General features: G+C 55.6%; 4 protein-coding genes across 4 annotated transcripts; all 4 read left to right on the top strand.

Moving 5' to 3' along the window:
• Positions 1-391: 391 nt before the first annotated feature.
• F5144DRAFT_182386 (putative death-receptor fusion protein-domain-containing protein) lies at positions 392-6,044 on the top strand. The gene is made up of 9 exons (XM_066782737.1): positions 392-604; positions 662-1,524; positions 1,575-2,535; positions 2,598-2,828; positions 2,878-3,124; positions 3,175-3,479; positions 3,528-4,030; positions 4,090-4,781; positions 4,849-6,044. Exons 1-9 carry the CDS (start codon positions 480-482, stop codon positions 5,677-5,679), a joined length of 4,758 nt encoding a protein of 1,585 aa, XP_066644795.1. The 5' UTR covers positions 392-479; the 3' UTR covers positions 5,680-6,044.
• A 2,125-nt stretch (positions 6,045-8,169) lies between these two features.
• On the top strand, positions 8,170-9,012 carry F5144DRAFT_182310 (uncharacterized protein). The gene is made up of 2 exons (XM_066782735.1): positions 8,170-8,259; positions 8,322-9,012. Exon 2 carries the CDS (start codon positions 8,369-8,371, stop codon positions 8,822-8,824), a length of 456 nt encoding a protein of 151 aa, XP_066644796.1. The 5' UTR covers positions 8,170-8,259; positions 8,322-8,368; the 3' UTR covers positions 8,825-9,012.
• Positions 9,013-9,654: 642 nt separating this feature from the next.
• F5144DRAFT_182403 (uncharacterized protein) lies at positions 9,655-10,873 on the top strand. The gene is made up of 2 exons (XM_066782738.1): positions 9,655-9,689; positions 9,752-10,873. The coding sequence occupies exon 2, from the start codon at positions 9,962-9,964 to the stop codon at positions 10,631-10,633; it is 672 nt and encodes a 223-aa protein (XP_066644797.1). The 5' UTR covers positions 9,655-9,689; positions 9,752-9,961; the 3' UTR covers positions 10,634-10,873.
• Positions 10,874-12,241, top strand: F5144DRAFT_182313 (uncharacterized protein). The gene has a single exon (XM_066782736.1). The coding sequence runs from the start codon at positions 11,114-11,116 to the stop codon at positions 12,146-12,148; it is 1,035 nt and encodes a 344-aa protein (XP_066644798.1). The 5' UTR covers positions 10,874-11,113; the 3' UTR covers positions 12,149-12,241.
• The last annotated feature ends 2,405 nt before the right edge of the window (positions 12,242-14,646 follow it).

Below are 14,646 nucleotides of genomic sequence, written 5' to 3' on the forward strand. Positions count from 1 at the left end.
CAAAGCTTTTGATCCTTCCTACCACTATAAACATGTTACGCGTTTGCCAAACTGAAGTTGGTGATGCTTTTGGATGGCCCCCTACTGCTAACCAACTCCAGCCGACGGCAAGCAAGGTATTGTAACTGTCCGACGGTGTGTGTCTTGCGAAATCACGGTGAGGATTACGGTATCTACATACATGTATGTATGTATGTACATACCCGTACATGCCCACAACATTTTCTCTCCTCTTGCCTGCCATATATGGTGCAAGTCGGCCCCAGCAAATTAGGCAGAGGTACGAGAGGCAGTGACGATTGAAAGATTTGGGCGGAAATATCGATTTCCAACCGCTGATTTCTTCGCCATCCTTTCTCGTTGTAACTATTGGGTTTTCCTTTTCTTTCCGTGTTACTCGGAACCTCAACCCCTGCTCAAACCAACAAACACCCTTTATACCCCTCCTTCTTTTGAAGGAGGAATCGCCAAGCATCGAGATGGTTCAACAAGACACCACGATTAAAACAGAAGATCCTCTAGCTGACCTCAATCCCGATGTCTTCGAGAATGCAAATACCATCACAAAATGGCTGTTGAGTCAAGCAGAAGATACCCAACCTCGGTATGACTCCAGCCCGAATCGTTCAAGAGAAGTGACCATTTAACTAATAAGTGGCAGATTGGCTGAAGCTGTTTTTCAGAAATTGCTTCAAGGAGCCTCTCAGTCGAGGCAATATCACGGCAATGGACATACTTGTATTAAGCTTTGCAGCTTCGTCCAGCAATGTGCTAAGTCGAGCGACGAGGCATTGAGGCAATGGGCCTTCACAGAGACTCTGTCGAAAAAGCTCTTGCACTTCTACCTCGAATGGTACGAACATGACCCTCACCGGGCCCTGCGCCTGGTGCTGGATGTTCTCGTGGCATCATCAGCATCCAACCCTTCCCATGAAACAGGAAGGGCTGTGAAAGACCACATAGTTGAGACCCTCGTCTCAATCGTTACCCGGAAGTCTGCGCAGCAGTTGACTAAATCGGGATTACAGTGTCTTGACCACTTCCTATCAAAGCGAGTGGTGAAGCTCACAGATATTGCCGTCAAGTACGAGCAGGTCGATTCGTCAGTGGCGGGTTTGCCTACTCTCTCGCTATGGAGGTCCTTCGCATTTCACCTCTTTTCGTGGATGGAACTTACTTACGCCTGCCCTCTGGCTGGGAAATGCCTTGTTCACGTATTTCGAGGCTTGAACACAACATTACCAGACAAAACAGCAGCAGAGCCAGCTGGCTTCACTCTCGAGGTCTGGCGGGAGTGGCTTCAGGACGCCTTGACCCGCAATCCAGAGATTTTAGAAGACATCAAGAATTACGTGCTTGCCCAAATGTTCAAAACAGAACGGGATGCATCTCTTAGATTGCTCGAGGTATTCAACCAGAGGCAGCCGCTGGGCCTCGTCGATCGTGACCTGACCGACCAAGGGCTCCTTCTCCAGTTGGCCGCTCTCGAGCTTGGGAAGAAGCATGGCATGGTCGAGGAACCAAGTAAGTCAGGTCACTGGTTGAGCCGCCGTTATTCTAATGGAAACTTACAGGCCGCGGCGATGACGTTTCACAACCGACGACGAAGAAAGTTGTCCTCCAGGGAGCCTTGTTGGACAGAATGCTTGCACACCCGTCTGTGTCCGTTCGATCCAGCGCCTTCTCACTGCTCGTATCATCTCAAGCGACGACAAAGCCGTTCTCTGAGGTTGCCTTTGGGCTCCTGAAGAAACATCTTGCAGCCTTCCACGCAGATTATGACGCCAAGGTCCGTAACGAAGTGCTTGGCCATACCAAGAACCTTATCAAGAGGGCCAAAAACATTATCACCGTTGCACAAAGGAGTCTATCCGCTCATCAGTCTGTCGACAATGGGGCCCGGCCTGGCCCCAAGAAGTTCGGCCCCGAGGTTACCCTCAAAGACGCTTCCGAGGCGGAAGAGGTACTTACCCGTCACGACGCCTTCTTAAAGTGGTACATGAGTTTTCTAAAAAACGAATTGTTACCTACTACCTCATACCAGAGGCACATTACCGCTATCAGAGCAGCACTCCTGCTCCTGAGAGTAGGGAAACATGCGGGGGATACTGATGAGAGCGTCGATGGGGACATTGCGCAACTAATATCGTCCGACTTCACTTGGATTCGCCTTCTGCTTGACCTTCTGCTTGACCCATTCGACGATGTCAGGGACGGTGCGGCTACCCTTTTGAGCTTGCTTTCCCCGAACACAGAGGAATCGAACTCTGCCGGCTCGGAAACGCTGCTTGGGGTTCTTAGAAAATTCTGCGTACGAGCCGGGAAACTAGCTGATAGGACGGGACGAGCAGATCACGGTGATGGAGCTGCGCGCTCGCAGGGTCTTTTATGCACTTGGCTGAGCAAACCAGACTTACAGATTGCCCTCCTTTCAGAAATCCTGGAGCGGGTCGAATCTAAAATATCCAAGGCTGGGGACGACTTGGGCCATGCGGCCATCGAAAGCCCAGTACACGCGGACTTTGCAGCAATCAGGTGCGTTGCATACCATTGACCTACTCAAGCCTCGTTTTATCCCAGACACTGACAAATCCCAGTTATGTTTGGCAGGTCCTCGCGAAAGGAACATATCTGGACAACCAGCTCGAGCTCATCCATCATCAACAGCGCCGCATCTTTTTTTCCGCACAGCACATATGGCTTATAGTCAAGCATGTTCTCTGCGATGATTCTCCCGAGGGCCATTTACCAGAGGAGCTGGAGGATATTGAAGGATTAGACACCAAGGACCTACTCAGCTATAGCTTCCGAGCGATTCATGAGTCTAGGTATGGCCGTTCATTTTGGGAAACCACGACTTTTACTAACCCATTCAAGTAACCTCTTGCGCCTCTTGGTGGGAACGCTCAGGCTGAAGAACGTCCCTGGGATTCCGTATCCCCCGCTCGACGTGTTTAGAGAGACGGGTTACTTAACCTTCGAGCAACTCTCGAGCTTGCGCCACCGCGGCGCCTTCTCAACAGTGTCTTACACCTTCACAACAAGCTGTCAACTCACCCAACGTCTAAAAGACGTGTATTCAGAGATTGACGAGACAGAGGACTTGCTTCGTGAATGGTATCAGGTGGGACGACCAATCCCTTTTATCTCGATGCCCATGTTAACATAGTTCAGGGAGCGATCAGCTGTATTATGACACAAGCATCGACAACCCGTCGGTCGGCTGGAATCCCGTCCCTTATTGCAGCGGTTCTGACGGCAAACGCGACGTCGCCGTCCTTTGCCGAAGTCTACGGAACTCTTGAAGAGATCGGCAAAAAGGCTGTTTCGATGGCCGAAACTGACGGGTCCAACCTGCCCCAGGTCCATGCTCTCAACTCCCTACGAGACATATTCAGGAGCTCACTCTTGAGCAAGAAAGCTGAGGGTTACCTGGCTCGAACCCTTCACCTGGCAGCAACCAGCTTGAAGTCCGAAGTGTAAGTCCAAGATAACTGATTATTCCGATAACTACTAATCGAAGCTAGTTGGGCAATTCGAAATTGCGGTCTGCTTCTCCTGAGAAGCCTCATCGACTGCCTGCTTGGCACTGGCGAAAGCAAAGCCTCTATCGAATCAGGCTGGGATGGCCGCTCAGTTCGTATCTCTTACAACAAATATCCGACACTACCAGGCGTCATCCTGGGTTTGTTACGCTCTGCAGACGAAACACTCGATCAAGAATCGCAGCCTGGCGCAGCCGAGGCAGTGTTCCCTGCCCTAGATATCATTCGACGTGCGGGTCCTCCCGAAGAACACCGTTCAGAACTCCAAAAGCACATCGAAGGGTATCTCGGCAGCCGTCTCTGGCATGTTCGAGAGATAGCGGCCAGAACACTGTGCTCCTTCTTGTTGCATCAAGAGTGGGCCCAAGAAATTGGGCGCCTTCTCGATGAATCAGGAAGCAGTATCAACCGGATGCATGGGGCCCTCCTGACCGCGAGGTTTGTAGTCGAGCGCAAAGCTGACTTGGGCGTGGATCTTAAATCAGGTAGGAGTCGAATGTGGCGCCTGAACACTAAGCATTTGGACTAACTTGTGCAGCATCAGACTCAGCGTCGGTTGATGCCTTCTTAGAACAGCTTGCCCAGCGGCAGGGAGTTTTCAGGCGCTGCAAAGAGCTCCAAGCGGCCTACCTGGAGATCCTAAATGTTCTCGCAACTCTTGGTCTCCAAGAACAAGTCGCGAAGGCTGTCCTGCCTCAACTCACCACGACACAAACTGGCCCACCTTCCGCTCTATTGAAGCTTCATGCCTCACTGAAAGTCGTCTATGATGCAGCGGTATCTGGTGACGTGGAAAGCCTCCGAGCGTATTTCTTCAAGATGCTTAGTAGTGACATCAACACAGCAAGTAGGATGCTCGAGACAATCCCCGAAGCATGGAAACAGGTGGGTAACTCGACTGTTGGTTCAGGCTTGCGTGAGCTGTATCTGGAAGCGTGCACCGCCTCCTCAGCGCCAGAAATCCGAACACAGGCATTGACCAACCTCGGCCCGTTGATGGACGGTACCCTCAGTCGAGGAAAAGTTTCAGAGTTACCAAGCACGGAACAGATCGATGGACTCTGGCTCCAGTTGCAACAGGGAGACATCAACCCTGCCCTATCGTGCGCTATCATCGAAATAAGTGGGACAATCATGGCAGCGCTGGTGTCTCAGGGCGCGGAGAAGGTTCCGAATATGGGGCCACGATTGGCAAGTTGGGGAGACATGCTCAGCGAATCCCTGGATGTGGACAATGTACGTTGACCCTGACCCCTGACTCACTCCTCGCCTCCCAAGTACCCCAACTAACCTGTCTCGCCAGTCCTTCGACACGAGATACGCAGCAGCATCGGCCCTCAAGTCCTTCTTCCGCGGCACCAAGAGCCACGACTGGGCCACCGCGCACCACCTGCCGGTCCTCTTGGCGCTCTACGACAGTCTGATCGACGACGATGATGAAGTCCGCGAGGCCGCCGCGCTTGCCGCGTCCAGCATCATCGGCACGCCCACCGTGGCCACAGCCGCAGCCGGCCAGCTCGTCGGCTGGCTGCGGACGCAGTTCGGCGACGACGGCTCGAAGGGCTCGCAGGAATTCAGGGCGCGCGTCGTCTGCAGGATGGTTGGCCAGCAGCAGCAGGAGCAACGGTCATGGCCGCATGACCCGACGGCCCTCCTCCGGCTGGTCCCCGCAGAGGACCAAGTACGCAGGGCGTTGGACTTTGACGACTCGCTGTTCGCCGCCGAGGACCAGAACCTCTTCATCGACGAGGTCAGGGAGACAGCTCGGTGGCGAAGGGCCTTACTGCTGGATAAGAGCCCGACGCCACGACTTGCCGGCAGCGGTCTTGATGGTGGTGATGATGGCAAGGATGAGCCACCGCTTGGCTGCCTCAGGGCGTGGACCGCGGCCGGGCTTAGGTGCCTCATTGGGCTGGCGGGCAAGGAGGACGGCCCGCTTGGGTGGACGTCGGATCAGCATGTGTTTGCCGTTTGCGCTCGCATCTTGATGTGTGCCGTGGCAGTGGCCGGGACTGGGGAGGGGGACGGGGACTCGGTGCTGGCGGAGCTTCTACGGGAGTTCAGGGAGGTGGGAGCGAAGACGCGGCTTCACGGGTCGCTGTTGGAGATGGCGGCGTTGGAGGCTGTGGCTTAGAGAGAGAGTGTAGATACACGTTGAGCCAAGTTTCCCCTGGAATCATGGAGTGTTGTTGGTAGTTGCCACTTGTCACCCCTTTTCCCGGGCCGGGAAGTTGGGGCCGTGTCGTGTCACGGTGTCACGATGTCACGATGTTCAGGTTGACAGGGCTGATGCTGGAGAACCCCTGAGATGTTGGCTTTTGCCTATCTTGTTTGGACATGTACACGCGACTTCCTTCACTGTACAGTGTACACAGGACTTTGAGCCTTGTACTTGGCCGTGTTTAACTCGACTAAGTAAACCCTCCGAGCTGTTGCAGCGGCCTTCCCGGTAACTGATTGCAATGCAATGACGTTTGATTACAAAGGCAGCAAAAACACAGATCAACTAACCTGCAGTTGGCCGATGAGCCGACAACGGCGCAAGCCTCACCGAGGATTTGGAGGGAGGCAACCCACGGCCGCCAACGCATAACTACCCGATCGCCAAGAAATTCATCGGCGTGCCGGAAAACTCCTATCGATGCAAACCCAACCTGCTGGGTTTGTTCGGAGTTTCGGAGGACAGCATTCAAGGAATTTGCGAGGCAAAAACCCAAACTGTGGCGTTGGCCGCATACGTGGCAGCCACATTCAGGCGGCCCGGGTGAGTTGACGTTGAAAACGTTGTTCGGCTGCCTCCGAATTGCCCCGCTGTTGCTGCCGGCCGCACAGCCCCGCCCCGCCTGCCCGGCCGCCTCCACATTCAAACCGCCTCACCTCGGCTTGCCTGCCGATCGGGCTGCCCTTTGAGCCTTTTCCCCGTCTTGTCTTGAACCTGCGCATGCAACGTCGCAAAAGTGCAAATGCAGGGGAGAGCGAGGCGAGGAATGCTTGTTGTTCGATTCCTGCACCTTTTTTTCCCCTCCCAACTGCTGCAGGTTTCAGCTCCGCTTGGTTGCTTCATGGGTATGAAGTATCTCAGTAGTGCCCGTAGTATGCAGGCAGAGGGTTGAGCCCTGGCAGTGACGTCAACCACCACTCGGGCTATCGGGGCAGCTCCGAACAGCCGACCCGCTCCATTGGTAACTGGCGGTGACCGACACCGCAAAAGAGTCATCCTTTTCTTCCTCCACTTGCAGGTTGAGGAATATGTCGCTTGGGCGCATCGGGCGGTGGATCAGAGCGGGTTTGGGTTTTTGACCGACTTTTCAGAGGGCAATCCGGCTACGGCGGAAATGCAACTCCCGTCACCATCGCGAATGGCATTTGCTGAAGGGCGACAGGGGTAAGGTTATCTCGATGAGGATTCCGGCTCGATTGATACCCTCCCGCTTGTCCACCCTCTTCCCCTCATCGGTTTGGCGGATCGTGATGCGACGACGTCGGAGGTTCCTTCGCATTCGGGCTGGAGCAGAATACCGGCCCAATCGACACAAGGGCGTGGAAAGCGGCCTGCTCGGGCTTGAGTCAGCTGCGACGTCGTCGAATCTCAAGATGATGATGAGCTGCCCTTGAGGCATCACTTGACTGGCTGCATAACCTCAACCAAAAGCCCCTCGGCCCCCATGCCCCTATCAGTGAGTTTCAAATCGGAGATGACGGGACGTCGCGGGGAACCGGGGCACGCGTCGAGTCTCGCGAGATGGCGTCCCATGGTTGTTCTCTCGAATGAGGAGGGGGGGCGGACGCGGTCGAACAAGGAGGTCGCAAAGACCTTGGTTTTTGACACTCCGCGTCTTACAATTGGACTTTTGCATCACGGGATCTTCCCTTCCCAGGAGGGATAGTTATCCGAAGGTCAAGTGACCAGGGGGGGCGTTTGTCAATCAGTCAATATCATGGGGTCGACTTTTGTTTCCCCGAACCGAGCTGAGTGAGCGGCAAGCGACGGGTGTCGCCTCATCTCGCCTGGCACCCTTGGCTGATCAGCAACAGGCTTGGCGGGGAAACAGTGAAGACACGCAAGCCACGCAAGCCACAAAACGCCCGATTTGGAAGCGGGCCTTACACAGTACACGGCGGTACTTCCACTTTTTAGTTATGTCACCTGCCAGAGAGGCATGCAGAGCGTGTTTTGTAGAATTCGATGGCCGTGTAGGGACTTGCAGAAGCCCCAAGATGAGGTTTAGAAAGTCAGATTGATGCGAGAGAACGGCGTTGCCCTGCTTGGAAGGCAGTCACTGTGCTTTTTGCGCCACGGGTTAGGGTTAGTTATCACTGGAAAGCATTAGCTTGCCGATTCATTTCCTACCCTACCTAAATTGGGAAACAACCTTCTCTCTCCATCAACAACGACACCATCAAGCGCACAAATACTGGTAAACCGATCATCATCACGATGCTATAAACAGCAAACTCATGTTTCTCGTCGGAAATTGATAACCTAGAATGGATTCGGTCGCCGGGATTGGCATTGACTGCATTGCAGCAGCGGTAGCGGCAACATCAGCGCCGAGTCGCCTTCAATTCCACGACTTGCGAGCAACGGGAACAATGGCACCTCTTCCGTTCTAGGCCTATCTCTCGGCGCCCAAGAACGGCATCTCACAGTCCCAAGTTTTAGACCCTTCGACCCAATCAGCGACCGCGACCTCGGTCCTTCTCCAAGATGGAGGCCGGGTGGGCGTCAGCCTGACAGCCAATGAGGCTCAAAAGCAGGGATCTGAACTTGCACACCTTCTGCTCACCTTCCGCGCTAGCACGAGACGACGGTCGACTCATCCATGACCAGAGCCTGGCGTTGGCTGGCGACTCTTCGACCCCTCCTGGTTCTCCATGCAGCATTGTTGCGCCGTTGGAAAGGTTGTCTCTTGTCCTTCCTTTCTGGAACCACTCCGGGGGCCACGCCCCTCTTCGAGACCAGCCCATCTTTGCAGATCAAGCCTCTGGCCCACGACTCTCACACACTCGTTACCCCACGGCTTGCCGCATTCGGACGTGTTTTCGAGATTCCAGACGCAGAGCTGTGGCGGAGGGGGGGTGGGAGCGAGTCTGGCAAGTCCAGTCAAGCGATGAGCGCTGCTAGTCAGCCACCCAAGTGGACGGGTCGAGAAAGGAGGACACCCTCTCCGCGCGCTTGTTACGTTTCAAGTTGGGGCAATCGATGGCGTTTCTTAGCCGCAGCCGACTGCTGGAGTCTGAGATCTGACAATCGACATGCAGCAGTACGCTTTTGGTAGTGAGGGGATTGTTTACCCGTGTCGTTTACATTCACTCCGTCTTTCGATCTGCCTCGAGGCCGCTCCAGGCCCATGGCCGGCATGGGCAATCTTGCGGGCATGATTGATGGCTTGACTCAATCTCCTGGGAGCGAATCGAAGCCCTCCCCGCATGAGTGTTTTACGCCGTCGAAACCGACTTGGAATTCTTCTCGAACGCTTATGGCAGCGTGCAGGAGCTCAAACAGTTGCATCCACGACAACCATCAACGTATGGCCCGGGATGGTTGAGACCACTTCGAGTCAAAGTGCCTGCGCGGCTCGAGGCGAGTGTGGTGCAGGACCAGTCCCCACCATCAAGCAACTCGCCTGTGGGAACACCTTGTGCAATGTCAACTACGCATGATATTGGGGGTCACCTATATCAAGCGGTGGCGCTCCACAGCTCCGGTCTCGCCATATCTCTCGCGGCCGCTCGCGGAGACCATCCGGGAAGCAGAATAGATTAAACTGCGCGAGCGCTACGCGGGTCAATCTATCCATATCACAACTCGCACAAATGCCATGAAACGGGGAACCGGAGGCTGCATACGCGCTCAACCTCATTCATCAAGCTCTGGATGGCATCACTTTGCATGTAGAATGGGTTTCCCGGTGGATGGGCTGGCCCTTCGTGTAGAAATTCGCTTGTGGGTTCCGGATAAACGAATGGAGGAGATGCTGGGCGGTGGCGGCATTCCGTGAAGAGGAAATGACTCCTCTTTCGCGGCGCAGGAGCTCCTCCTGCAACAGTCCTGTTGGTCCTGCTATTCACTCCACGATTCGCTCCTCAGCTGTTCGGACGCGTCATACGCCTCCTGGGTCGTTTGAAGCGAGTCACGAGAAGGCATGCTCTCACGATTCGTTACGGTCCTGTCGAGGGTGCAGCTTAATTTGACCCCTTTCAAGTTCCAACACGCCAGTGGAAAGCCGGCAACAAATCCTGGAAGTTGGTCATCGCAAACTCCCGACGGCTGCTGATCGGGGCGCGGTGGGGCGAGCTCAGGCGGGGTTGGCTGCCTGTCTTGGCAGAGCGGTACGTACTGAATCGTTAACCAAGACGGGATCGGTGGCGCTGCACTGACCACCTGCATCTTTCAGCTCCGTTCGCTGCGACCGATGGGCCAGCCCATTCGCTTGGTGGGTGACCGTCGGGTTTTGTCACTGAGCAATGCGCACTGCATCTGCAAGTCGCTGCACAGCCTCCAAAAGGTTCCAGATACACGACGTTGCCTTGCACAACTCACCTCGATACCGGCGGCGACATGCGACGCGCAGTCAAGGGGGAAGTCCGTAGGGCTTATGATCGAAGCACGGTTGGGGCCGAACGTATGTACCCCTTACCCAGCAGAAGTAGAGGGATCAGAAACCATGACAGGGAACGAAACAAGTATTCCCGTTTACCATTGGCTACTGTCCCGAGGGAAAAGACAACCCCGGGGTCGAAAGAGGGCTGCTGACACGGGAATCTCCCGAGCTGCGGCAAGCGCACGCGGATGCAGACGCAGACGCAGATGCAGTACTGGTCCCCAGGCCGCGAAAACCCGAGCTGTCCAGGCTTTCCATGGCAAGGCGGGTTCATCCAATGTAAAATTTCACGTTTGGCGAGATGCCATGCACCAGTGGTTGTCCCTGCCTCACGCCTCCTCCGAGGAAGCGGCTTCCCCTTTCCTGCAGGCCAAGAGCAAAGAGGAAAGAGCGCTGCAGGCACTGTCGAGGCACTGCAAGCGGGTCCCTCCTTCCCGCCCTCAGCACCTGTATGGCCATCCGCCCACCGAGCGGACCCTTTAGCAAGTCGTCGTACCATCGACCTGCAGGACCCTCTTCAAGAGAGGAGCAGGAAGGTACGGTACACACACACCCTGCCCTGCCCTGCCCTGCCTGGATAACGCAAGTAACTCCCGAGTTCGGGACTTCGAGCCGTGTTACTATAACACCCCCACCACCCTCGCACTTTCTCTAATAATACGAGCTTCTCACCCTCCCTTTCCTCCCCTTCCTCTTCCTCACGAGGCTCATCGCCCAGCCCATTCTCTTCTTCCCATTTGCGGTTGCTGGTGTGCACGCTAATTCCCCACCTTGGGACTACCCGGCTCCGTCACCTTATCTCACCTTGGTTCTTATTTACTATTCGTCTTCCGGCCCGTTGCTACTTCTTCCCCAAGCGCTCCGCCGCCCTCTCTTCCTTGTCGACCCGGTCACCGGTTGCCTCGTTAGGTTTTCTCGTTGTGCTCTGCATCCCTTGCTTGCTCCACATATCCGCTCGTCACCATGCCACCCCAGCTATTACCGGCCTCGGCCGCCGCCTTTGCGCCTCGCGCCTCCTCGGTGAACGTCGTGCTTGGCTCCAAGGTCGAGCCGTGGTTGACACAGACTCTGAAGCGCATCAACAAGATTAAGCGTCCGCTCAACAGCGTACCGCAACACCAGCGATGCCTCACCGAGACACTATCGTCCCCGAACGCCATCTGGAACCTGGCCTCTCTACTGCTACCCAAGGCACCTGATGCGGAGCTCAGGAGGGACCCCAACCCGCTGATCGAGGCCGTCCTCAACTACGAGCTCAACCACCTTGAGGCCTACATCGTGCACGTCGATATGGTGCTGAGGAACGAGGTTGCTTACAAGCTGACACCCGAGACGATCGAGTCGCTCATCGAGTACCACAAGGACATCCACTGCGTCGACGCCAAAGCCAACACCTACGACTGGTCCGAGAAGGAGCAGCAGTGCAAGAAGCTGCATGAGAATTTCGTCCAGGCCATCAACAAGTTCGTCTACAGGACCCACGTGTCGGCGCTCGAGGGGCTAGAGGAGGATGGTGCCGGAGAGCTGCTCGGAGGGAGGAGCGAGGAAGTCAAGAACAGCATCATGGGTCTCTTCAAGCCGCTGCTGCCGCCGCCGCCGAGGATCGTGGACGTCGTCCGCCAGCCACCGCTCCTGCCTAGCTCGCCTGCCGGCGCGGCTATCTGGTCCCAGCCTTCACCACCAGCCACGATGCCCGCCCCGGTCGAGTCCTGGAAGATCCTGCCGTCGAGCCCCGGCGTTACGTCAACTTCGGCCGATTCGACTGGATCGATCTGGGTACCCATGGCGATGAGTGAGGTGCAACTGCCGTCGCCCCCGCCAGCCTTCAGCCAACCATATTCGACCGCCGGCATGTACTACAGCGCACCCCTCGTTACCGCACCTATCCCGCAGCTCCCGCTCCCAAGCATGCTTGCGCCTCAGTGTGGCATCACCGTGGGTTACAACTCGTTCGGCGGCTGGGATACCCGCTACCAGGAATACGCTGCGACCATGTGACAATCACCGCCCCCGGTCTACGAAACAAGCTACCCGGCCGCGACGACATCACCCTAAGCGCCCCAGCAACAGCGCGGCCGGGCGCGAAGACACCCGTGGGCCGCCAAGCTGGCAGACAGCGCGATGGTGGCGATCCCCGTCACACTCGCCTCAATTAGAGGCATCTCGGCATTTCCTCACTTTGCATGGGCTGGAGCGATTCAAAAACAACTCGCATACCCTTCTCGAAGCATCTCTGGTCGGTTTCCTTATATGGCAAAGGGGTAGCGAGCGAGCGAGCGAGCGTCATTTTTCTTTATATTTCCTTTGACTTTGGGATACCACTGCTACTACCGCTAGCTCGGTCACAGCTTTTCTTTTTTCTTCCCAACCTCATCATGGCCGGATCCTGGGGCGGATATTTGATTGCATTTACAGCATGGAAGGTTGAGATACAGGCAGTTATGGTTTTTGGCTTAAGAAAGAGATGCAGCAATGCAACCCCAACCTCGGCGGAGACCGAGACAAGAGACACCCCCTTCTGTTTTTCCCTTTTCACCCCATTTTCTTGGTTGGACCCCTTTGGGAACAAGGCTCAGGCGGCTGGTTATAATTATACCCCTCGCGTATGGTCTCGGAGACACATCGCGTCCACTCCTTTCTTTTCCCTTTCACCTTGTTTTTCGTCTTACGGATAATGTTCACGGCCTTGACGACCGACACAACCTCGACCTAATTGCGACGACTTTCGGATGAAAGCGGGCCTGTCCCTCCAACTCGACGTTGGACGACACTCGACGAATCGGACGCGAAACGCAGATTGGGCGTTGGGATAATTCGCGACGAAGAGATGCGGCACGACTCACCGGGACTGGGTCTCGATGACGCGATGGACGGATACTCTTCGGTACAAGGCCAGTTCGAAACATACATCTAGCCCCGTGGACGCATAGCTGGGATATCACCATCGGGGCAGACACTAGTTGTCGACAAGAACAAGGTGCTGCTTCCGCCGGGCCCTGGCTTGGAGGCAGAGGGGAGTTGGGAGCAGGATGGGGAACAGCCACTGGGCGTCGCAGGCAACTGGTTGCCTGTTTGCTCATACGCCCGCCCGGACTTCTCGACAGTCACTTTCCCCCCCTAGCAATCGACGACGGCCACTCGGAACTCGGAACGGGATTACTGTTGCGACAAGACACGACTCGAACACACGGGACTCGACTTTACCTGCTAGACGGGATCGGATTGGGTACGATGTGATTCGGGAATCTGTGTTACTTGCTTCGCAGTTCAGGTCAAGGTTTTCCGGGTATCTTGGATGGCTGGCGTCGATTTGGCTCGGGGAGGACGTGTGGTCGGGAACTTTGGGTTGGGTTGGATGGGCGAATGCGGTTCATCTCACCGCGTGCCGGCTTTCATTCCATCGTCTCATGCAAGACCTGCTCACGCAGCGTACCGCGTGATGGCGCCGGGATGCAAGGAAGGCGAAGCCGGTTGGGCCTGCGACAGTGGCTTGTTCTTCTGGGGTCAAGGAGCAGCGCTCCGTTTCCTACCAGAGACATGCTTACGTTGTACGGTCCAGCCGGCATGAGATGCTGGAAAGTATTCCGCCCTGGATGGCGGCTGGATTACTTACTGCACGCAAACACGCTCATCTCGTCGTTTGTTGAGTATAGCCAGGTAGTTTAAGTTGCTCTACTCTACTCTCAAGCATATAGTACCTAATGCAACAAAAAAAAAAAAAACGAGTCGTCTTGTTGTGCCGCGATGTGAGTTGTGCATGTGACTGGTCCTCCGTTGGGTAACGGGGGTTGACGACTTATGTCTCGGAAGGGTTACAGCGGCGCGAATTTAGCCGCGGTGTAACTCTATCGTCTGCTTGCGGAAGTGGGAGCGGGACAAAATGGATGCAACGTTTCTTCCTTTTCTCCTCTTGTGGCACCGTGATGTGAAAACTCTGTGGTAGTACCGCGGTCGACCGCGGTTGGGATATCTCCGAAGGAAGACTTCTCATGATACTTGCCCAGCTGGGACTTTAGAGTAGTAGCGCCGAGCAAATAAAATATAACATCTACATACCTGGTTCATTACTACTTACAAGATGATACAGTAGTAGTATGTACCCTGACCAGAGAGGACAGCTCGGTCGACGTGCCAAAGACAGACGACCCCGAACACTGAAGTCGTAAACACAACACACACATCACAGCAGCCCAAACCCCCTCCCTCAGAAAATGGATGCCCCCTATCTACTTCGCATGTCTCATTCAATGTCTTACATGATACGCGTCCCCCCTCCGTTTCCCGGCCGCCCGGAAACTGGACCCTGGACCCTGGATTCGGTAAACCGGGCTGGGACCGGGCTGGGCGGCTGGGCTGGCTGTGCCGCAATGTCTGGCTGGCCGGGCATGGCCGTTCCCTGTTTTTTCTTCTCTTTCTCCCCATGTCCCGGTCCTGGTGAGATCGGCCTGTTCCGACGTCCCGGCTCACAGGCTCACAGGCTCACAGGTTCCACCACC

The sequence above is a fragment of the Chaetomium tenue genome, assembly GCF_020726465.1.
Source record: "Chaetomium tenue strain MPI-SDFR-AT-0079 chromosome Unknown F5144scaffold_3, whole genome shotgun sequence".
Taxonomy (NCBI): Eukaryota; Fungi; Ascomycota; class Sordariomycetes; order Sordariales; family Chaetomiaceae; genus Chaetomium; species Chaetomium tenue.